This window comes from Malus sylvestris, chromosome 10 (genome assembly GCF_916048215.2).
Source record: "Malus sylvestris chromosome 10, drMalSylv7.2, whole genome shotgun sequence".
Lineage (NCBI taxonomy): Eukaryota > Viridiplantae > Streptophyta > Magnoliopsida > Rosales > Rosaceae > Malus > Malus sylvestris.
In genome coordinates this window covers 42,906,477-42,930,937 of record NC_062269.1, presented here as the reverse complement: position 1 = coordinate 42,930,937, position 24,461 = coordinate 42,906,477, and the positions used below count along the sequence as shown (strand labels likewise).

Below are 24,461 nucleotides of genomic sequence, written 5' to 3'. Positions count from 1 at the left end.
TACAAATGACCTTGATGTTGTTGTTGATGACCCATCATCATCATGGTTGTGGACTGCACCACCCCACCATGCATCCCATTACTATTATCTGCTGCAGCACCATGACCATGCACATGCAACTGCTCTCTCTGATGATCATGATATTCATCAGAGTGCCTTCCGTGGCCTGCAGACATTCCTGTTCCAGTTACAGTTCCAGCAGCACCAGTACTAGTACTACTAGTCATCTTTTCACTCTCCATCTCTCTAAACTTGTGGAGGTAAACCTTGGGAGGCACCACGTACTCCTCGAATCCTCGGCGTCATGGCCCACAGCAGATCGTTGCCGTTGATGGTCTTCCTCTTCTCTCTCTGGCACTTGTCGGAGGCTTATCCGGTGATGAAGCTGACGAACTCCGATATGCACTCCTGCAACGTCTCTTTGGCGTCATCACGTTTATTGGCAAAAACCTGTCCTGCTCTCTCGCTCCTCCTCCCGAGTCGTTATCCAAGTCAGCCATAAATATATGATGTTAACTTTCTTTACGTGACAATATACTAGCTAGCTATACGAGATGGCAGAGATACAAGTGCTCGATCTATTAGGATATTAGCCATCAAAAGTGGATGGTAATACTAATATAATTTGCTAAATTTGCTAGTTGATGCTTTTGGAGAGGGTGGACTGTACTTACAGAGTGGAGGAGTGATGGCTAGCTATAGCTACCTCGAATCTTAGGATGGGGTTGTGTTGTGGGGGATTTACAGTGCTTGGTTTGTGACAAGTGCGATGGTCTTGGGCCGTTTGTTTATCGAGAAGATTTTGACACCTGACTTGTGCTCAAGCTCTCACACGTTTACCCATTTATGGTATACAGATGAAACAAGCTCACACGTCGTGTTTGGATATAATAATATAAAAAAAATTTGCACATGACAATAAATTAGGTAAAGAAGTCATGTGATGGTGAACTTGTTCTATATAAGTAAATTAAGTAAAGACGTTATATGATGATAAATCTGTTATATGTAAGTCTTTCTCCTCATCTACTACACATAAATTTTTTAAATAATACAGTTGTTGTTTTGGAGAAACTAAATGGCCATGTATTTTTGTGTTTTTTATTTTGTATGTGCCAGGAGTGTGACGGTGTCGAGAACTATCTTTTTATGTATTATCTATTAGGTCTAGTTTTGTATTGGAATTAGAGGGAAGAGATGTCTTTTGAGAGAAACAAAAATACACGAGCTATGTATTTTCTTCTTCCTGTAGCATATCTATTTGTGTGCAAATAATTAAAATTGGAGTGTTCTCATTCATCTTTCTAGCTTATTTTTCTTCACGCCATCGTTTGATTGATTTTGAGCTAGTATACTGTATTATACTATGGCTGATTTTTACAATGTTGGATGTAACTAGAATAATCTAAGCCAATAATACATTGTTGACTTGGCTATAATTACTAATTTAGGAAGTTACATAACAATCCAAGGTGTGGGAAAGTTTAGCTCATATAAGAGTTTATAGGTCTTGCCACTAGTACTACAGTCTAGTGGGATTCCTCCTCACTGATTAGTGAGAGGTCTTAGGTTCAATTCTCGCCAAATGCGACTTTTGAACCAATTTATGCTAGCCCATTGTGATGCTAAGCCCACCCTCCTTCCCTTAGTGTAGATAATATCGATTTGTTTAAAAAAAAGAAGAAGAGTTTATAGGTCTTGTGGAAGGGTACTTAAACCCCATTCAACTTGACGAAGTATAATTACAAGCAAATCAAAACCAAAACAATGTAGGGCATTGTACATAAATTGAGGCTGAGACTTTTTTGCGTCAGCCTTACGTTTGAAGGACATTCCAATTCATCATGCAGTTACAAGTAGCAGGACTAGGACCCCAACTCCCCTGTGTAATATGCACATATGATGACCGATGATCATGGATCCACTGTTTACATCCATCCAATCATCAAGATTATTTATTTATCTCAAGTTTTTTCATATTTGTGCTACAATTATCACGATCTATATCAGTATTAAAGGTATGATTTATTTTGTTGAGGTGCCAATATTTAATTTAAAGGTATGATTAAATGATGATTTATTTTTTTGAGAAGACAGTATTAAATTTAAAAGTATGATTAAATAGTAAAATAAATTGGAGCATCATGTCCTAATCACACTTCTTAATTTGGTTAACCATCATAACCATCGCAGCTTAAATTGCACATTAATTTGGTTAACCATCAACAAAATAATGAGATGGCCTGTCACTTTGCAATTTATATGTAGGACTCAACCTACACAATATGGTTTTTGTGACGCTATTTGCAAGTTTAAATATCAAATTATTAAGTAGGAAAAAAAAAAAATATATATATATATATATATATATATATTAAGTAGGGAAAAAAAAATTATATATATATATAGCTGTAATATATATCATAATTTGCAGCGCAAGACCTTGTATTTGTTTAAAACTGGCAGAGGAAAACAAATGATCTTAATTCACGATAAGGACGAAAGTGATGCAACAAAATACAATTCATGATAAAGACATTTTTATTCATAAATTTCGTGTAACTTACAACCATTAAGGAGTCACATTCAAGAATCATTTAAATCCCATAATATTTGTTTTGAAAGAAAAATAATATAAAATTATTGTGGCTGTCAATGTTTTAGGAATATATATTTTGAGTTAGAAACAAATTAAAGGTTTCTAAAATGCATCTAAATATTTTAGAATTTACGCATCTAAATATTTTAGAATTTACGCAATCTTGATGCTGATTACATCAACATCAGCATCAGAGGCAACACATGAATTACAAATAAATTCTTTGCATTCTCAGTCTTTGCTTCATTCTCTAATCTCCAGGTTACTTTCTTTCACTGAATTTAAGAAATCACTTTTCATTTTTGGAAATTTGGTCTATGAGAAATGCTAAGGGGAATCTCTCAAAGTGAAATTTTCTATGGATTCTTTGTCACCTCATGTTTTTTGCACAATGTTTTATAAAATTGACATTAAACTGTAGGATGGCAGAGAGTATGAAGAGTCCCATTTTTTTAAAGAGTCCCCTTAGCATTTCTCTTATGTGTATATGTGCTTGGGAAGGTTGTTCAACGATAAGAAACAACTGACAATTTCAGTTAACAATCTCCCAACAATGTGAGAATATTAATGTTATTTTGAGGCAAATAGAAGGTTTATTCCTATCAACGTGCATGGCTCTACCTGTGAACGTAAGACTAATTCAGCTATAGCCTATACATATATATACTCATATCATAGCGCAGATTTGTTGGGTTGCAAAGTAAGTGTAATGATCTCCCACCCAAACAGAAAAATTGTTTTGATTTATTTAATTTTCTGAGTTTGCTAAAACGAATACAACTATACAAGTTTATGTATTGGATATAAGATTTCTCCTATCGATTAAACTTAGGTTAAAGTTCCCCAACCTTTTGATCATTTTCAGGTTAAATTATCTGTGTTGATGTTTTGGATCAAACCTATCCAATATGTATGTTCCTTAATATATATTTGGAGGGAGGGAAGTGCCCTTGCAAACTGCCTTACTTCCAAGTTGATGACTTCTGAGACGTAAGTGTGTGTTGCTTAATTAATTAATTTAATCTTAGTAAACGGATTTTGTTTTGTGCTTAAAATCTGATTAACAAAAGAATACGTAGAAGATAAGAGTAGGCTACCAACCAACAAATTAACTTCCCGTCCACCTCTCCTACTTCTTCTGCCTTTCTACACCTTAACCTTTCATGTATTATGTGTATAAGGTCGTTAAGACAGATATACCCTCCATTTCGTCTTGCTTTGAATAACCTTTTGTTCTGTTTGGGTGGCAGTATCTTCATTACTCAAATGACCAAAAACCACAACCTTTTTGGCTGTTGGTATGCCCACGAGGTTGCATAGAGATTAGGGGTGGAAAAAATTCCCGAAAATCCAGAACCGAATCGAAAAAATCCTGATCCCAAACCAAAAATTTCCCAAACCGAAATTCCCGAACCAATTTCAAAATTTCAGTACGGATTCGGGATTGGCTTCTCGATATTTCGAGAATCCCATACCGAACCGAAAATATATATTATTAATTATATATATATTTATACATATATATGATATATATTATTCTTTTATAATTGATGCTAGTTGTTTCTAATTCATGCTCTGCAACCAGGAATGCACTACACCTTGCATATTTTTCATGTTCTATTTGATATTCATTTGGATTTTATTATTGCTGCTATCATGGCTGATGATTTTAGAAGGCTTGATTCTTTTGTCTCTCAACATATTGCCAAAAGGGTTTTAATTAATTTGAATTTTGACTTGATAAAAGCAGCAGTCAAGCATGCCAGTGTTCGATTAAATGGTAGTGTGAATGAAATGACATTCCTAGTTCATGAATGTGTTCTTGAATTATATATTTGAAGAATAATTCATAATTTCATATTTTAATTTGGGATTCCCGATTTGTCCCGAAATCCCGAAAATATTTCGGGATTCCCGAAAATTTGGTTTCGAATTGGTCTTCAAATTCCTGTCCCGAAAAATTTCGGTTTGGAATTCGGGATACTAGTTTCAGTTCGGTATCCCATACCGAACCACCCCTAATAGAGATCTGTCTATTTAGAGGGCAAAAGGGTAACTCTATCAGGATGTAGGTAGGAGACAAGGACTGCGAAGGTACGTAATATTAACCTTCTATTGAGGGCATTATGTGGAATTTAAGTGCGACCAATGCGAGGGCATTAGCTTTCTATAAAACCAAAGCCAAGGGAGGAGGACTGATGATCAACTCACGTAAAGGAAACACAAAGAAGATGAGCTACTACAATATTTGCGGCTGCAACAAGCTTGTCAAGATGAGCTACATCATTTTATTCAACTTGTTGATCATCGGCAGCAGCCTCATAACGCGATCAATTTCAACGGCGATGGAGGATATTGGTGATGAAATGAATAACGACCTGTTAGAGCAGCTCATGTCCAGCCAAGAAGATATGATGCAGGTTGCTGGATATGGAGAAGAAAAGCTTTCCACCGTCCTTATTACAGGCTCAGTCCATTGCGAGGAGGCTTGTATTAATCGTAATAATTTGAATAGTTTGCATTCTGATCAAACTGATCGTGATCATCAGCTTCATCGTCATGCATGGCCTCTACCAGGTTTGTATCTTAACAATCCTGATAGCTCTATATATCTACATACGAATCTAAATATATATGTTTGCAGCATATATAGATTAATTTCCTACGTCATGCAGCTAATTGCGTACGTGCTCACGTGCTCTTGATTTTGTCTCTTCCATTCTGTGACAAATATTAACCGTTTATTGTTAAAGTTCATGCATGCATTATATATCACCAGCTATTTACATGGCAACAATTTAGACTAGCCACTCCTACAGTATAATACCACTAGTACAGCTCCCTTTTCGTCCTTTAATTTTTACTAAGATATATCCTTATTAGTTCATAATCTCAGATTAATAACATATTAGCTGAGGAATCCAAGCTCAGCATGTCAATAATTTATAAGTTTGTGAGTTTGAACTTTAGGGTTATGAAATAAGAATGAGTTACAGGAAAAAGTTTAAAGTAAAATCTGGCGGGTTTGAACTGAAATGGATCCGAGTTCAACTTGATATAGGATAGGATTATGAAACTAAAATTTGAATTAAGAGGTCTCCCAAGAGTTCTTGCTATCAAACACAATATTATATATGTAGCCACCACCTTCGTTATGTTTTGATGATTTTCTCAATACACAAACACACACACACACACTCTCTCTCTCTCTCTCTCTGCGAATAACTGCTCTTTAAATTAAAGCAATCACCTGACATTTTGATGTTCACGTTGGACTAGTGAAAATTAACTTCTCCTTCTCCTAATTGATTTGGACATATAACATAGTTAATGGATTTCTCTAGGGACAAATATTCATTCAAGCTTTCCGAAAATATAATATATACTAATACAAATTATACCAGTACTATATACTATCATCCAACAACTATATATGGACCTTACAGAAAGAAATTCACGATCAACTTTGTAACGCTAATTAAGCTAAACTTTATTTGACTTAGATGAAAAGCAAAAACGTTGCTTTACACATTTTGTGGTATATTTTTTAATTCGGGGATATAATTGCACCGAAAGCAACCATTCAGCTGAAAAAAAATAAGTGAAAGCGCTATATACTTGGCTCAATGAGATAGAATCATGTAATTAAGTCAGGTTATGATAATTTAATTTACAATTTCCATTAATTCTAATATTCCTTTTCCAATTAACTACAAAATCTGCAGGAGCTTTGGTGTCTGTCAATTGCCGTGTTAGTGGGAGAAGAAGAAAATCCAGTTTGGCACAAGGCGTCACAGATGAATTCGGGGAGTTCATGATTGATCTTCCTTCCAATCTACATGCAATTCCCAACTTGGACAAAACATGTTGTGTTAGAGTACTTGGGATACCAAAGAACGCACAATGCCGACCAGCTTCTGTCAGGAGGCACAAAGGACTCAAACTATCGTCGGTTGGTAATGGCATCCGAACCTACACCGCCGGAAGGATAAGGTTCCAGCATTTGACCTCTAAACCTTCACAAGCATGCGTGGAGGAAGCAAGCAACAATCAGATGTGATCATACAGATCCATTGCATATTACACCGGGATCCTGGATGGCGCTTCAGTCACAGCATTGAGATGCAAGGGTTTGAACTCATCGTACTGTTATGTATATACGTTTATAGGAAAAGTGCGAAGATAGATTCATCCACTTAAAAATAACAAAAAGAGGAAGTATAGCAACACTGAGATACAGGGGTTTGAACCAATTCTACTCATCGGATGTGAAGTATTAGCATAATGACAGATATCATGTATGTAAATGCTTCGGGAGATGAATATCATATGATATAAGATATGCGAATTGAGAGGTGTGATCTTAATCAGTCTCAAGGTTTTACCTACGTTTTTATAGCTTTAAAATAAGGTTAATTAATGTCATGTGAAAATCCCAAAAAGACATTTTGAACACAGAAATCATATCCTAAATGGAAATTAGGCAGAGGACTAAACACACTTCTGCTCAGCTCCAGAAGTTATGTATCTTGCAACATCAGCACAGCAGGTCAACTTATCGGCTTTCTCTTCAGGGATTTCAATGGAGAATTCTTCCTCAAACGCCATTACGAGCTCGACCCTGTCTAAACTATCCAGGCTTAAGTCCTTTTGGAAATCAGCGGTTTCAGTAACCTGTAGAGGGATCAAATTTAATAACTACTTAACATGATGTCCTCTAATGACAGAGAAACCAATTGAACAAAAACAGTAGGAATGAAATAAGATGACTACCTTAGATGCATCAATTTTGTCAAATTTCTTCACCAATTTAATAACTCGGTCCTTTATTTGATCAGCGCCGGCACCTGCTGCTGCACACATGTGGCGGCTCAGAGATTTGATCACATGTCCTCTCTCGGTGGGCAAACATTTGTCGGCTGAACTCCCTACCCTCACATGCCACAAGATGGAATTCCTAATGCTTTGCATGTTGAAAAGATCTGATATTGAAATGCAGAAAGCATCAAGATTGTGACAATTTGAGACATCAACATGTAAGGATTAAGGAATGCAGCATTGGGGGTGGGACGGAGAATCGAACTCGCGACCTACGCGCAGAATAAATACTCTTAAGCTACAAGCTTCTAGCTTTAGATTCCTGTCTCTGAGAAAGTACATCTGGGCTATGAAACTTTAATTGCAGGATTTTGAACACTAACTCAAATCCCCCTGATTAGTTAAAAGTAGACTGCTTTGTATTATTAATCCTTCCTAGAACTTGATTAGTTAAAAGTAGACTGCTTTTATCAAAGAAAGCGGAAAACTATGGGGACAAAGCCCAACAGCATTTCAATTTAAACACAGCAAATGATTAATGATTTGAACCATAACCAGTAATCAAAATCCAGAAAATAAAACAAGAAAGAGCAAAAACAGTGAATTGAAGTGGACAAGGGACACAACGTACGATGAAACAAAGCAGACTCGCGAGGCTGCCGCTCTAGTTCGCTATCGGTTTGCTCGAATGCCGCACGCCGCTTTTCCCGATTTTCAGGTCGCTTTACGAGGTGGAGGCCTCTTGTCTACAAATTAGGGGACGTTGAGATAGGCTTACCTATGTGACCTTTTGGATCCTAGTTAATCTATGTCAAAAAGCCCAACCCAACCCAGCCCAATACGCTCTCTCTCACTTTTATTCGTTTTTTCTTTTAAGACACGAACTTTATATTTGTTCTTTACCTTATTATTTTGATTTACGATATTCAAACTCAAAGTGAAGGTGAATGATTATGTTATCCTAATCAAGTGATTTTATTCACATTTGCGTCCTTTTTGTTTTGCTTCTGAGCACCAAATTTATTTCTACATGTATGCGTTGGTAATTAATCTAATGGGAAAGAAAAGTCCATTCCCCAAACTCAAAGGAAAGAAACCCACTTTACCCAAAAAAAAAATAATAATAATAAAAAATAATAAAAACCCCAAAATGAAAACCAAAACACAATTATTTGTTGATTTTATAACCCAGTGTGATGATTAAAGAGTGTCGTCAACTCAAAGTGTTGTGGGAAGTGAGTTTTGGGAGGGAGAGAAAGGCTTCGATTAAAGGTAAAATAATGTAAAAGTGACAAAAGAACTCATTGAGTTATTAATGTATAACCGTTAAAATTTGTTTAATTTGATATAAATATAATATAGACAGGAGAATGACAATGATGATGATTGTATAAGAAAAACGATAAACTAAATAGATCTTAATAAACATTAACAACCTAATAAATTGATTTGTCCTTTATTAAAAGGGGTTTGTAAAAATATATATGATGTGAAAAACATTTCCTCCATTAAACCAACAACATGATTGGAGTAGCATTCCATCTTCCAAACTCATCGGAGATTATTACTTCTTCTTTCATTATACCAATTTACCTTTACCATTACCATTACCATTACTCATCAATCAACTAATTTCCATTCCCTTCGTTTTTTCACTTTTCTTCTTTCCATCTGCCCGCCCTGCCCCACCTTCCCCTTTGTGTTGTTGTTGCTAAGTGCCCCCTCTTCTTAATGTAATACTCTCTCTCTCTCTCTCTCTCCTCTTTCTCCTCCCTTCCCTTCCCCTTCCTTCTCTCTCGTTCTCTCTCTATATAATATATAAAAACGGGGTTGTCTTTGTTGGGCTCTATTTTTTGAGTTTTGACGCCCAATCAATCAAATTTTTGAGCTTTGTGGGATTTAAGGTTTCATCATATGAGATTGGATTCCAATTCTGCAGAGTGGGTATTATTATGCATCAGTAATTTCGTTCTCGTCGGTTGGTGCTTGTTGCTAGCAGAGGTCATATCCAAGCAATCGGGATGGGGAATGTGAATGGGAGAGAAGATGGGGATGGAAGCCCCTCAGCGGCCGAGGAAGATAGCGGTGCCGCCGGCAGCTTGCAGGAGGGCCCTGCCCACGGCGCCCGTCTTGTTGATGGGTCCGCTGAGTTGATGGGTCAATCGCCTCCTCATAGCCCTAGGGCCACTCACTCCCCTTTGATGTTCACTCCCCAAGTCAGTTCCTTTTTCTCTCCTCATCTGTTTCCTCATGTCACTTGGTTTCAAGGTTTTTTGCTTTTCTTAAATTTTCCACGGAGATTCAGATTTTACCCAACTGCCATCGAATTGCTTTTTTCGTAGAATTGGGGGCCTCTATGATTCAGCTTAGAATTGCTTGTGTGAATTATGCTGTGCAATTGTTCTTTCCTTTTTATTGATATCTTGCTGAGAGGCGGCCAAATCATACAATTTCTTGTTTCTTTGTGACAAGTCTGTATTTTGGATCATTGTATTACCAAAAACAGAGATTTGACTTGTGGTTTTCCGTGAGGGTATGAATTTCGGATCATTGTAGCAGCAGAAACTGAAAAATGAGTGGTCAATCGGTGGGAGACATTGCGTGAAACCTAGTAATAAACTTTGATTCCAACATCCTTCCTCCTCCTCCTCTAATTCTGAAATTGGGATATCAGTTTGACATGAATCTGTCTCTTCGTGCAATACTAACACTTAAAGTTTTAATGTTAAGATCCTTTAGAAATACCATTGTGCACCAACCCATTGGTAATCTGCTTTCTGCTCAACTATATATGATAAACTCAGTCAACTCCCTGAAAACGTTTTCCTTACTTGTACTCTTGCCAGTTACCCACGCTGATGTATTTTCTTATTTTTTTATCTTCATCGATCCATAAGTTTCTTCCTCTTATTCAATTATTATTATCGTCTTCTTTTTCCAGGTCCCTGTCGTTCCCTTACAAAGACCAGATGAGATACAAATTCCAAACAGCTCGTGGATGCAAACGTCGGGGTTTGAAGACATGTGCTGTGAGCAAGGAATTCCAACTATGATTACATGGAGCTATGGTGGGAAGGATGTAGCTGTGGAGGGATCATGGGATAATTGGAAGACAAGGTTCCTGAAAATAAAAGAAAGAATAATAAGTATTCTAGATAATGAGTATAGTTTGCACTACGTGAACTCTTGCCTAAGTTCTTTATTCTATCTTGTTTTTCAGATTGGCTTTGCAGAGATCAGGGAAGGACTTCACTATTATGAAGGTACTGCCATCTGGTGTTTACCAATATAGGTTTATTGTTGATGGGCAGTGGAGATGTTCTCCTGACTTGCCCTTGACCCAAGATGATGCTGGCAATTCTTACAACCTTTTGGACTTGCAGGTAATGATTGTCATCTCTTCTTAGGTTGATACATGTTTTGAATGAGTGTGACAATCCCATTATAGTAGCTCATAACTGTATTCATCCGAATTTGTTAAAGCATTTGGATATCCTTTTTTAGCTTAATACTGTTTATGCTTTTTGTTCCAGTCTGAACTTAATTCTGTTTATGTAAGTCCTACTTTTCATGATTTTGATTTCTGTTAACTATTCAATGATGATAGTAGACCCCATGGACTAGGGAATAACAGTTATATTGTGTTGATGATATTTCTCGTATTCATGCAACCGATATTTCATATTCAATAGTCCATAGTCCATACATTAAGCTTTCCTTTTATACGTACCATTCAAGTTGTCCGCCATTAGAGTCTAATTTCTTCAGTAACAAAATTGTGTTGTTATATATGTGTTTTGAAAGCGTCGGTATTTAATACCTTCACCATGCTTAGCTGTTAAATTCATGTTTACATTTTAGGTAGATTGCTTTTTCGCCTCCATTGCATATCTAGTTTCTGTTCATAAAGCTCTCTATCCAAATTTCTGTTTTTAAGCCCGTGCAAAGCTGTCTGCAAAAGAGAAATTTGCATTGAGCCCAATTAAGTAGATCAGGTTGGACTTAAGGTCAGCCTCTAACTTGAAACACGTTGATACAAGACAAAAACCAGGGATTCCCTATATCTAGTATGACTCCTACCAAATTGTTAAAACCTCCCGAAACCTATATTCAACCGAGATGGGGAAGACTAGGTCTCTGTTAAAAAACTAAATGATATTTCATAAGGTCCTGTTCAGGTAGCCTTTGTCTTTTCCAGTGAGCTGTAACGATCCCTTTCTTTCATGTGTTGGTTTGGATATTACATAGAGAGTAGGCAGTTAAAGTTATTGTATGTAGTACTAATAAGAGAAGGATCAAATTACAGCTGATTAAAACTTCTTTCTGTGCACCACTCTACTTCTAGTCAAACTTGGGGACGATTAGAAATTTATATGTCGCGATTAAAAAAGAAGTGCTCTAAATGATAATTTTGTTATTGTTTTAATGTTGGAAAAAGCGTGAGTTTATGGATCAGACTAAAATGACATTTCAGTTGATGTAAATTTAGCACTATTTTTCGTATGTGTGTGTATGAGAGATTATTGAAATTGCACATTTGTATGAGGATTTTTAATCAATAGGTTGTGTTAAACTTTTCTTATATATTTTTCTAAATTAGTGCCGTCAGTTGTATGCATAATGGATACATGTAACATGCAACAGAATGCGTAGTATTTTCTGGGTTGCCTGAGTCTTGACCTTTGGTTTTAAGTACGAGTGTATAGAAATTGTTTGAAAACTGGGCTTGGATGCGTGAGTGCTATAAGCTGATTGATATTGTTGGATTCTTCTGCAGGATTACGTCCCAGAAGACATCGGCAGCATTTCTGGTTTTGAACCTCCCCAGTCGCCGGAATCAAGTTATAACAACCTGCAGCTTGGATCTGAAGATTTCGCGAAGGAGCCCCCATTGGTTCCTCCACACCTACAAATGACACTGCTGAATGCACCTTCATCTTACATGGAGATGCCGCCTCCTTTGTCAAGACCTCAACATGTGGTACTCAATCATCTTTACATGCAGAGAGGGAAGAGTGGACCATCTGTGGTGGCACTCGGTACAACAGAGAGGTTTATAGCGAAGTATGTTACAGTGGTTCTCTACAAGTCCTTGCAGAGATAAAAAAACATACACACACAAAGTGTCTGTCTGGACTCCACGGTTCCCATTATGTAGTTAGTTTTATATCAATTTCAAAGTCAAATGCCATTTCCATGGCGTCGGTTTATGTTCAGGAAGAATTTTTCAGGTGAAACTTCAGGATTGTATTTTCACACAATTCCATTGCTTAATGACCATTGATCCATCCGCTTTTGCATTCTTGCACTTGCACTTATTGGCTGTTTGTATCTCTTCAGTTGTTGTACAAGAAAAAAAGGTGAAAGAATGAACTTTCCCTATCTGCATTTTCTCTAATTTGTCTGATCCCCATTTCCCAAACCTGCCAAGGTCGAAGGGATAAGTTTTCCTATTGTCTCTTATGTTTTCCAATTGTCTCTAATTCATGTCAATAATCAATAAGAGATTAAGTAACAAATTCGCAACATAAAGGAACATGATCAGCATGTTTCAAGGTATCTTTCTAATCGAAATTGGTCTAACCACAAGTTTCACCAATAAAAAATTGATCTAAGATCAGTTGCACAAAATATAATAAAAAAAACCATTAAACTATCACATCCAAAATGCTTCCTAAACCAAAAGAAAAAAAAAATCTGAAGCAAATGTGCACAGTTTGCAACAAAAAGTTTCACATTGTTCCTGGAGTAAATTGTACAAATGGTCCCTCAACTTTAATCAAATTGGAGCAATGGTCCCTCAACTAAAAATTCATTACCATTGGTCCCTCAACTTATCAAAATGTGTAGCTATAGTCCTTTTCATCAATTTTGTCAAAATATTGTCAAAATAAGCTATGTTGGAATAACCATTTATATAATTAGGGTCCCTTAACTCATCAAAGTGTATAATTATGGTTCTTTTCGTCAACTATGTCAAAAAATTTGTCAAAACGAGTTATATTGGAAGGACTATTGTTACAATTGGGTTAAAGTTAAAGGACCATTTCTCCACTTGAATTAAAGTTCAGGGACCAATGGTAATAGATTTTTAGTTGAGGGACCATAGCTGCACATTTTGATAAGTTGAGGGACCAAAGGTAATGGATTTTTAGTTGAGGGACCATTGCTCCAATTTGATTAAAGTTGAGGGATCATTTGTACAATTTACTCTTGTTCATGAGAGTTAAAAAATGAAATTGAGATTGACTAAATATAAAATGTCTAAAATACCCTGTAACTTGAAATGAGATCAAAAGAGTTGAAAATGTGGCAAAGTGAGATAAAAGCAGTTTAAAAAAATAAGTTGAGATAAACGGGGGCGGCTTCATGAGACATTCCTTATTATTATATTGAACAACGTAAGAGGTGTGTAGGTGTGATTTGGAGAGGCACATTTATTGCGGATGATACTGAGAGTGGTTGTAGGGAAGCAGGCCCAAAATTGGAGACTGAGAGACTTGTAAAGCCGAGTTCAAAGAAAACGAATCGAGCGTGGAGAGATCGAGAGATAAACATGGCGAGGAATGGTGGGATTTTTATACGACAGACTTTGCTTGGAATTGCAAGTGGTATAGGCAATGGCTCCTATGGCTCCTCCTCCTTCCAAGTACTTCGTCGTCTTCACAATCCTAAGTTTTTTCCAATTTGTATCCAAACCCTAAATGCCCTAACTTCGATCCCAACCACACCATCTTTGTCCATGTCGATTCATGTTACTTCCACACCCAAATCACCCGTCTTGCCCGATTCCCTTCATTTTCTGCAACACCGAAGACGGCTGTCCTCGGCGCCCGCCCCGTCCCCGTCCCCGTCCCCAGCCCCAGGTAACGCTCCTTTCTCTTTCTCTTCCAATTTCTGCGATCTGATGATGATTTTGTTGTTGCCACTGAGACTGCTGTGTATTTTTATAGCAATTAAATTTCCACGCCCCGCGGACATCGTCATCTTGTGGAAACAGGATCAAGTGGAGAGAGCAATACAAAAAGTTCAAGGTAATCATTTCTCTACCGCATCATGGTCATCTGTATGCTCATAACCTTGTATAATGCAAGCTAATATTGAAAACTTCAAAGGGCTTCAGCTCTTCAAAGACCACCCCAAAAATCTCATAAGAGAAATATGCGAAACAACCATTCCACTATCATGCATAAATTTCAGAAGGCCTAGCTACTAACCGATAAGCGTCCTCACAGGTTTAGTCCTCGTTTTTCTCCAAGACATCAAAACCTCCACAACCTTTTCGGTTGGGTGAATAAGTATTATATTTGGCTTCTCGAATATCTTACAACTAAGTAAACAAAAATGCGCTTCCTAGTTTCACATTGCCATTGTTTGACAAAGACCCTGAAAATATTTTCAAAGAAAGGCTTGAGTTGGCCTAATTAAAACCTTTACGATTATAATCCAGTAATGCAAGTTTCTAGCGGATGGAACCTAAATTTCTTACGCCAACAACAACAACAACAACAAAGCCTTTTCCCACTAAGTGGGGTCGGCTATATGAATCCTAGAACGCCATTGCGCTCGGTTTTGTGTCATGCCCTCCGTTAGATCCAAGTACTCTAAGTCTTTTCTTAGAGTCTCTTCCAAAGTTTTCCTAGGTCTTCCTCTACCCCTTCGGCCCTGAACCTCTGTCCCGTAGTCACATCTTCGAACCGGAGCGTCAGTCGGCCTTCTTTGCACATGTCCAACTCACCAGAGCCGATTTTCTCTCATCTTTCCTACAATTTCGGCTACTCCTACTTTACCTCGGATATCCTCATTCCCAATCTTATCCTTTCTCGTGTGCCCACACATCCCACGAAGCATCCTCATCTCCGCTACACCCATTTTGTGTACGTGTTGATGCTTCCCACCCAACATTCTCTGCCATACAACATCGCTGGCCTTATTGCCGTCCTATAAAATTTTTCCTTGAGCTTCAGTGGCCTACGACGGTCACACAACACGCCGGATGCACTCTTTCCATCCAGCTCGTATTCTATGGTTGAGATCTCCATCTAATTCTCCGTTCTCTTGCAAGATAGATCCTAGGTAACGAAAACGGTCGCTTTTTGTGATCTTCGCTAGATTGCTCCGGTCATTAGTGTGGATAAGTATATAAATGGATAGAGATAGGAAAGCAAACACAAGATGTACGTGGTTCACCCAGATTGGCTACGTCCACGGAATAGAAGAGTTCTCATTAATTGTGAAGGGTTTACACAAGTACATAGGTTCAAGCTCTCCTTTAGTGAGTACGAGTGAATGATTTAGTACAAATGACATTAGGAAATATTGTGGGAGAATGATCTCGTAATCACGAAACTTCTAAGTATCGGAGTGTGGTGTCGTCTTGACTTGCCTTATCTGTCTCATAGGTAGATGTGGCATCTTCTCTGGAAGTACTCTTCCTTCATCCAGGGGTGGTATCTTTAACTGGTGGAGATGCACAAGGTAATGTATCAATTTCACTTGAAGCTTACTTGTAGTTTCAGGCTTGGTCAAGCGCGATACAAACCATGTAGTAGGAGTCCCCCAAGTCGCCGAGCTAGGGGGTCTGCTGAAAGAGGTGACAGACAAGGTAAGCAATCAGAGCTCCGACTGATTGTTCACCTTCTCCCCATCTTGCAGCAGCATGAAGGATAAAGAGAAGAAAAATGAGAAGAGATGATATGAGATACTTTTGCTTTTGAAGAAGTAACTTTCCACAGGCTTATTCTTGAACTGAGCTGGAGGGTTTTCTGGTTTCCTCCAGAGTATAAGGCCGACTAAAGAATTTGAGGGTCAAAACAAGTCCATCAAATCTAGAGTACGTTCCACCCTGCTGATATGGGATACTTTTGCTTTTGACAGAGTAATGGATGTATCGGCACGTGTGCTGTTACGCTTGTCTCCACATGCTTCCTTGTATCCTTCGCACTTGCCCTATCTGTTCCTCAAGCAGATGCGGAATCTTCCCTGGAAACATAAGATGATGAAGATGAGTACTCGAGAGCAATGCCAGGTAAGTAATCAGGTAAGGGGTTCCAGGCAGTCAGTTCCTGGCTGGAAGCTTGATTCCAAGTGCTGACTGATTGCTCTCTTTCTCCTTGTCTTGCAGGTAAAAACAAGGCCAAAAGAAAAAACAGGGAAAAAGCATGATATGGGATACTCTTGCTTTTAACCCTGATGATATGAGATATTCTTGCTCTAGTATAGCTTGTTTGCAGAGGTATTATCGGGGGGAAAGAAAGCTGAATATTTCGAAAGGCTTTGTTGGGAGTGCCCTCTCAGATATGATGAAGGGTTGAGCATTTTTGCAGGTCTGCCTGTCCGTTGGGGATGGAGGTCGACATATATAGGAGTCTCCCTAACAACAAGTAGTAATGCTATTCCTTTACCCTGCTTGGTCATAGCACGGTAGTGGGAGCTGCCAGTTTCACATGTTTTAACTCTGTCAGAGCACTTTGAAAAAGTGGTCTGTGGTATCTGGCTCTCGAGATTCGGAGAACGATGCCTCTTCGATTTTTGAGAAAGCAATCATGCTGGGGGTCTGACTCTCGAGATTCGGAGAGCAGTGTCTCTTCGATTTTTTAGGAAGTAATCATGTTGGGAGTCTGGCTCTCGAGATTCGGAAGGCGGTGCCTCTTCGATTTTGGAGCAAGCAATCTTGTTGGGAGTGTTGTCTCGAATGTGAGTAAAGGTTGGACATGTTTGCTAGTCTACCTTGCCACGAAGCACAAAGGTTGACACACAGGGACTTTCCAATTATCCAGCAATGGTACTGTTCCTTTACCCTCTCTTCGATTTTGAGAAAGTAGTCATGTTGGGAGTCTGGCTCTCGAGATTCGGAGGACGGTGCCTCTTCGATTTTGGAGCAAGCAATCTTGTTGGGACTGTTTTCTCGAATGTGAGTAAAGGTTGGGCATGTTTGCTAGTCTACCTTGCCACGAAGCACAGAGGTTGACACACAGGGACTTTCCAATTATCCAGCAGTGGTACTGTTCCTATACCCTTGTGGGTAATAATATGGTAGCTAGACCTTCAAAATTTATGTGTCTAAACTTTGTTAGTGCTGTTTCTTTGCTATTCTTTTACCTTTCTTGGTCAGAGCGATGTAGTGGGAGCTGCAAGCTTCACGTGCTCAACTTTGGCAGAGAACTTTGACAAAGTGATCTGTGGTACCCATGAGTTATTGTTGCGTGTGGGAAGTGGGTGATTGAACAATAAGATTCATGTGCTTTCTACTTCACCAGAAGTCTTCGACAGAATGCCCATAATTTCTGCAAAGCTGAGTGTGCGTGTGACAGGTGCTGACAAGGCTAGAAAAGTAGATGCCTCTTCGATTTCTGAGATCGGCCCTCGTGGTCTCTGAGCAGCCCAGCTTTTGAGAAAGCGAGCGCCTCTTCGATTGATTCGGAGAACGGTGCCTCACCGATTTTTGAGAAAGCAATCATGCTGGGGATCTGGCTCTCGAGATTCGGGGAGCAGTGTCTCTTCGATTTTTGAGAAAGTAATCATGTTGGGAGAGTGGCTTTCGAGATTCGGAGGGCGGTGCCTCTTCGATTTTGGAGCAAGCAATCTTGTTGGGAGTGTTTTCTCGAATGTGAGTAAAGGTTGGGCATGTTTGCTAGTCTACCTTGCCACGAAGCACAGAGGTTGACACACAGGGACTTTCCAATTATCCAGCAATGGTACTGTTCCTTTACCCTCTCTTCGATTTTTAAGAAAGTAGTCATGTTGGGAGTCTGGCTCTTTAGATTCGGAGGACGGTGCCTCTTCGATTTTGGAGCAAGCAATCTTATTGTGAGTGTTTTCTCGAATGTGAGTAAAGGTTGGACATGTTTGCTAGTCTACCTTGCCACGAAGCACAGAGGTTGACATACATGGACTTTCCAATTATCCAGCAGTGGTACTGTTCCTTTACCCTTGTGGGTAATAATATGGTAGCTAGACCTTCAAAATTTATGGGTCTAAACTTTGTTAGTGCTGTTTCTTTGCTATTCTTTTACCCTTCTTGGTCAGAGCGATGTAGTGGGAGCTGCAAGCTTCACGTGCTCAACTTTGGCAGAGCACTTTGGCAAAGTTATCTGTGGTACCCATGAGCTATTGTTGCGTGTGGGAAGTGGGTGATTGAACAGTAAGATTCCTGTGTTTTCTACTTCCCCAGAAGTCTTTGACAGAATGCCCATAATTTCCGCAAAGCTGAGTGTGCGTGTGACAGGTGCTGACAAGGCTGGGAAAGTAGGTGCCTCTTCGATTTCTGAGATCGGCCCTCGTGGTCTCTAGGGAGCCCAGCTTTTGAGAAAGCGAGCGCCTCTTCGATTTCTGAGATCGGCCTTCATGGTCTTTGAGCAGCCCAACTTTTGAGAAAGCAAACGGCTCTTCGATTTCTGAGATCAACCCTCGTGATCTCTAAGCAGCCCAACTTTTGAGAAAGCAAACGCCTCTTCGATTTCTGAGCAGGCGCCTCTTTGATTTCTGAAGCTCCGTCGAGTGCAGATTTTTATAGAGGCTGGCATTAAGTTCCAAAGCACACTTGAATCTCCACCAGTAGAAGCTTCATTCTTGCACTTCTAAGATCTTGATTTGTCCGACCTCTTCTCTCTTCAACACCTTTGAAAATGTCTGGCCCCTCCGACCGTCGTTTTGACTTGAACCTTGTTGAAGAGGCAGCCCCGCCTTCTCCAGACAACATATGGCGCCCATCCTTCGTCTCCCCAACTGGTCCTCTTACCGTTGGGGATTCCGTGATGAAGAATGATATGACTGCTGCGGTGGTGGCCAGGAACCTTCTCACTCCCAAAGATAACAGACTACTTTCCAAACGGTCTGATGAGTTAGCTGTTAAGGATTCGCTGGCTCTTAGTGTTCAGTGTGCAGGTTCTATGTCTAATATGGCCCAACGCCTATTTGCTCGAACCCGCCAAGTTGAATCATTGGCGGCTGAAGTGATGAGTCTCAAACAGGAGATTAGAGGGCTCAAGCATGAGAATAAACAGTTGCACCGGCTCGCACATGACTATGCTACAAACATGAAGAGGAAGCTTGACCAGATGAAGGAAACTGATGGTCAGGTTTTACTTGATCATCAGAGATTTGTGGGTTTGTTCCAAAGGCATTTATTGCCTTCGTCTTCTGGGGCTGTACCGCGTAATGAAGCTCCAAATGATCAACCTCTGATGCCTCCTCCTTCTAGGGTTCTGTCCAGTACTGAGGCTCCAAATGATCCCCCTCCGGTGCCTTCTCTTTCTGGGGCTCTACCGACTGCTGAGACTTCTCCTAAGCAACCTTTGTGAAGGCTCCCTCTTGTGTGTTTATTTTGACTCATGTATATGTACATATTTGTAGCTTATCGGGGATATCAATAAATAAGCTTTCCTTCATTTCAACGTATTGTGTTAAATACACCAAAGCCTTCTTCGCTAAGTTCTTTGAATTTTCTTTTGTTGAAGCTTGTATGTTGAAGCTTTCTGAGTGGAGCATGTAGGTTGGGGTAGTGTTCCCTTAATTTCCCGAGTGAGGAAAACTTCTTGGTTGGAGACTTGGAAAATCCAAGTCACTGAGTGGGATCGGCTATATGAATCTTAGAACGCCATTGTGCTCGATCCTGTGTCATGTCCTTCGTTAGATCCAAGTACTCTAAGTCTTTTCTTAGAGTCTCTTCCAAAGTTTTCCTAGGTCTTCCTCTACCCCTTCGGCCCTGAACCTCTGTCCCATAGTCGCATCTTCTAATCGGAGCGTCAGTAGGCCTTCTTTGCACATGTCCAAACCACCGTAACCGATTTTCTCTCATCTTTCCTTCAATTTCGGCTACTCCTACTTTACCCCGGATATCCTCATTCCTAATCTTATCCTTTCTCGTGTGCCCACACATCCAACGAAGCATCCTCATCTCCGCTACACCCATTTTGTGTACGTGTTGATGTTTCACCGCCCAACATTCTGTGCCATACAGCATCGCCGGCCTTATTGCCGTCCTATAAAATTTTCCCTTGAGCTTCAGTGGCATACGGCGGTCACACAACACGCCGGATGCACTCTTCCACTTCATCCATCCAGCTTGTATTCTATGGTTGAGATCTCCATCTAATTCTCCGTTCTTTTGTAAGATAGATCCTAGGTAACGAAAACGGTCGCTCTTTGGTATTTCTTGATCTCCGATCCTCACCCCTAACTCGTTTTGGCCTCCATTTGCACTGAACTTGCACTCCATATATTCTGTCTTTGATCGGCTTAGGCGAAGACCTTTAGATTCCAACACTTCTCTCCAAAGGTTAAGCTTTGCATTTACCCCTTCCTGAGTTTCATCTATCAACACTATATCGTCTGCGAAAAGCATACACCAAGGAATATCATCTTGAATATGTCCTGTTAACTCATCCATTACCAACGCAAACCTAAATTTCTTACGCCAAACCCAAAAAATAGCAACACCGTAGGATTTCAGAAGTAAATATGCACAAAATACATCCAACTTTTAAGAAAATTGCAGCTGGGTTATATAGAAAACCAAGAAAGATGCAATCTTGATACAAAGAAAGCAAAGGTAGAATACCAAGACCCATATTATGCTATTAAATCAGAGAAAACTGAGATGCATTGGAATATCTACAGATCTAATCCAAGAGTGCAAACCAAAACCCTAACTTTCTCAGAGAAATTGAGGGAGAAAAATTGTAGAGAGAAAACAAGAGGAGAGATATGCCTGACTCTTGCTGCAATTGTTGGCTATGAATGCTTGGGAGAGAAAGGCCTTTGCCTTTCACTTGCTTTTGATTTCTGCAGCTACGGCAGACACATCGGCCAGAATCTTGACCCGAAATCAAAATCTTACAGAAAAGAAGAAACCCAAGTTTGTTCCGGTCAGAATTTGCATTATTCTTCATCATCCATTCATGTTACAAACTAAAACAATGACATGCCAGTTTAACTGCAATAGAAGCTGTAGAAAATTTGAAAATAACAAAAATTACCTGAAGAGGTGCGAGGTGCAAGATGAACACCTTTATCTACGAAAGGAAGTAGAAAATCTCCAAACAACGTATATTTCACAGTGAAGCAAAAGAATTAACAGAGGGTGAAGAAAGGAGAATGAATGACCCGCGTTGAAGCCTTGTGACCCCAAAGTAGGGTTCTAACTTTCTAATAGTAAAGATAATGCTCATAGAGCAAGCTAATATTGTTATTCTCATGAAGTTAGTCCTTTGTTACTATCCCCATCCTGTTTTATGTATTCTGGCTGATGGCACCCTGTGATTATAGCCAAGCCTAGGCTCTTCTTATTTAGGCCTAACTTTGCTTCAGCTTCTCCCTTAGGTAACAAAAGGAAAAAAATCCACCAAAACTGCTGGTCAGAGAAAACTAAAAATCACCATAGTTAGCAGTCATCATGGTTAGCCCGCAATATATGAACTGGAAATACGCAGATTCCAGCTGCACACACAGTCCACTCGACAGGGTTCCAGTTTATACGTAGCCAAGGAAATGAATGCCAAACCCATCCCTGTATTTTTCTTGTATTCATTTTCAAACTGTTTTTCTCTTTTTCTTTCCTCACATGTAATATTATATATGCAGTTCTTAATTGTTATTATTATTTTTTAATTTTGATAGATGGATTATTGCCAGCAGTTTTCTACTTTGCTTCGCAGATATGTGTTGATTGTAAGTTCTAATAAGCAATTTTTATACATGAATCAATTTATTTATTGTAAACTGCTCCTTCACAAGTTATATATGGACTCTTGTTTTGCAGCCAATCTCTTTGGATCTCCAACCGTTCGAAAAATGAGGGAAGAATTCCCACATGTAACAGTATACAAGTATGTGCGTACTTTTGAGGTATGTTATTGTAATCTTGACTTCTGTTAACCTGGATCGTTTGGGAACTATTTTAGTCATATTGTAGATGGTTGGATCGTTTGGGAACATAGTGTGTGTCTTTTTCCGAATCTAGTTATGGGTCTTAAGGTTAATGAATTACTGAATTGTAGTTGTAACATTTTATAGTCTATTTACAGGACGACTTGCTGGGAATGAATGTTATGTTTACGGTAAATGATCGTATCCCCTTCTTTTTTTTTCTTTTTTTAAAGAAACCCCTGTAAATGTGCATACGTATTTCATAGATATAATTGTTCAGTATGTAATGTAACCTTTGTTTTTTAAAAATGCTTTCGTGATTTTGTGTCCATTTTGCTGCAGCCAACATTCCATTTCTATCAAAATGGGAAAAAGGTAGACGAGATTTTTGCCAATCCCTATCAAAATAGGACGGCAGATGAGATTCCTGACCTCGCGATGGAAATTTGTGAAAAACTGTACAGGTAGTTATTTTCTAAATAACTTTGCATTTGCATGAGGTTGCTGCATAATTGTGAATACAGTACTGGTGACTGCCGGTTGAGGTTTCTGTTTTTTATGGTTCAAGTGAATTTTTCTTTGAATGTGATTTCCCTGCGTTGATTTTTTATCTCAATGGAAGGCACGTCATCCAGGTTGAAACCACTCAACCTATGAGCTCATCTGGGAAGGGTAAGGGGAAAAGGAAGAGGAGAACTTATCAACAACTTTTCGTACAAGCTAAGACAGACGAAAACGAAAATGACAAAGTAGTTGCTTGAGGAGGGGGGAAAGTGGGAGGTGCTTTGGCATTTGCAGAACAGAGAGGTGGTGCGCAATTGTCACGGAGGAGAGGTGCTGCGACGTCATCAGAACATAGTGATCGCCCTATTGAAGCGGTTGATAGCAGTGGTAGTGCACCTTCATTTGATGAAGCAATGAAGGCTATTGTATCTATCCCTGAGTGGCGTCACGAAAAGTATCTGCGGTGGTATGCAAAAGGGCTGTTTAAAGCTAACCCTGAGAAGAAAGCAATGTGCCTGAAGGTTGTGACAGATGATAAGATTGCTTGGCTACTAAGTGACGCGGCTGAGGATTAAGTTGGACTTGGATTGTAACGGATGCGATGTACTTAAAAAGTTTGATGACTCATTATATTAGGTTCGCGTTATGGTTCTTGACTTTTGTGCTTGTTTAAATTTGGTTTTGTGTTGTACTCTAATTCATATAATCGTCGTACTATGATTGATTAATGTTGGATATTTATCATATGTTTGTGTTTGCCATTTTGTGTTTCCCAAGTATTGTTATTCACCTAATAAAAATTCAAGTACTCCTAGCATCCGTCAGTGCAAGATTTAATATATTTGATTTTTAATTTCTTTATTATTTAATTTGAGAAAAAATATGCATAAATATTCAAGATTTAATATATTCATTTAAATTAATAAAGTCATTCAATACATAAAACAATTCAAATTCGTATAGTTTTTTAGGACATTCATTCTCATATTTCATATTAATATGTAAATAGTTTAAATGCACCATTGATTCGGCTATATTTATATACACATTAATTTCGCCTCTTTGTGCATTCATCTCCATAATTTCGTACATTAATGTCTTTTGATTTATTATTTTTTTTATTTCTCAAAGTCATTAACTCTCCCATATAATTTGCATGTAATTAATTTTTATAAATCAAACATGCAATAGGGGTATTTTTGGCATTTGAAATATGTAAAATGTGTCAAGTTGAATGTAATTAATGAATTCGCTCATGTGGATCCTAGTCGGATAGACCCCGATCCGGTATGTCCACTAGGACTCCGAATCAAGCTGTGCTGGCTGACACCTAGAAGGTGACGAAGCCATAAAATGTAGTGATGTGGAAAATGTTAATATATTTAAACCTAAAAGTGCCTAAATATAAGAGTGAGCTGGATAGCGGGAATGAACCCATTTCACACGTGACGTCAGATCATAAGTAAAGTACAATATGGTGGATAAGGATTATACCCTCAAGGGTAGCCACCTATACTGAGATTTGCCAAGAATTGTCGTCGATACAAAAGTTCAGCAGCTAAAACCTGGAAGGGCAAAAAACATGGGTGAGTGGGTCTGAAAATAAAGTTTTAATAAAAACCTTTGAAAACATTATAACCCATCGTCGTAAAACATATATAGTTTCCAAAAT

General features: G+C 38.9%; 3 protein-coding genes, 1 long non-coding RNA gene and 1 pseudogene across 6 annotated transcripts in view; 3 read left to right on the top strand and 2 right to left on the bottom strand.

Moving 5' to 3' along the window:
• The first annotated feature begins 4,767 nt into the window (after nt 1-4,767).
• LOC126588028 (uncharacterized) lies at nt 4,768-6,969 on the top strand. Its single transcript, XM_050253160.1, has 2 exons — nt 4,768-5,176; nt 6,325-6,969. The coding sequence occupies exons 1-2, from the start codon at nt 4,798-4,800 to the stop codon at nt 6,657-6,659; spliced, it is 714 nt and encodes a 237-aa protein (XP_050109117.1). The 5' UTR covers nt 4,768-4,797; the 3' UTR covers nt 6,660-6,969.
• On the bottom strand, nt 6,963-8,210 carry LOC126588029 (acyl carrier protein 3, mitochondrial). Of its 2 annotated transcripts, none has more exons than XM_050253161.1 (3): nt 8,049-8,210; nt 7,373-7,581; nt 6,963-7,273 (listed from the first exon to the last, which is right to left on the bottom strand). In XM_050253161.1, the coding sequence occupies exons 2-3, from the start codon at nt 7,568-7,570 to the stop codon at nt 7,091-7,093; spliced, it is 381 nt and encodes a 126-aa protein (XP_050109118.1). In that variant the 5' UTR covers nt 7,571-7,581; nt 8,049-8,210; the 3' UTR covers nt 6,963-7,090. The 2 variants fall into 2 exon arrangements, with proteins under 2 accessions (XP_050109118.1, XP_050109119.1); XM_050253162.1 differs by having other exon boundaries at nt 7,373-7,689; nt 8,049-8,178.
• A 949-nt stretch (nt 8,211-9,159) lies between these two features.
• The window catches only part of LOC126587355 (SNF1-related protein kinase regulatory subunit beta-2-like), a 31,951-nt gene continuing 16,649 nt past the window's right edge, over nt 9,160-24,461 (top strand). Inside the window, exons 1-4 of one of the 2 annotated variants that reach the window (XM_050252388.1) lie at nt 9,160-9,633; nt 10,359-10,534; nt 10,638-10,800; nt 12,195-12,348. In XM_050252388.1, coding sequence (XP_050108345.1) covers nt 9,439-9,633; nt 10,359-10,534; nt 10,638-10,800; nt 12,195-12,348 — 688 coding nt within the window. In that variant the 5' untranslated portion in view covers nt 9,160-9,438. Of the gene's footprint in view, nt 9,634-10,358; nt 10,535-10,637; nt 10,801-12,194; nt 12,718-24,461 lie in introns of those variants that run through there. The other variant, XM_050252387.1, reaches the window with a different exon arrangement.
• Nucleotides 13,748-23,550, top strand: LOC126587352 (uncharacterized; annotated as a pseudogene).
• Nucleotides 14,517-21,507, bottom strand: LOC126587360 (uncharacterized). The gene is made up of 3 exons (XR_007611041.1): nt 21,397-21,507; nt 20,821-21,252; nt 14,517-14,893 (listed from the first exon to the last, which is right to left on the bottom strand). It is a non-coding gene; the product is annotated as an uncharacterized LOC126587360 (long non-coding RNA).

Excerpts from the sequence above, each read along its gene's own strand:
- LOC126588028 (XM_050253160.1), top strand. The coding sequence starts at position 4,798 with ATGATCAACTCACGTAAAGGAAACACAAAGAAGATGAGCTACTACAAT. Across the intron at positions 5,177-6,324 it reads TCATGCATGGCCTCTACCAG|GAGCTTTGGTGTCTGTCAAT; the intron begins GTTTGTATCTTA and ends CAAAATCTGCAG.
- LOC126588029 (XM_050253161.1), bottom strand. The coding sequence starts at position 7,570 with ATGCAAAGCATTAGGAATTCCATCTTGTGGCATGTGAGGGTAGGGAGT. Across the intron at positions 7,274-7,372 it reads ACAAAATTGATGCATCTAAG|GTTACTGAAACCGCTGATTT; the intron begins GTAGTCATCTTA and ends ATCCCTCTACAG.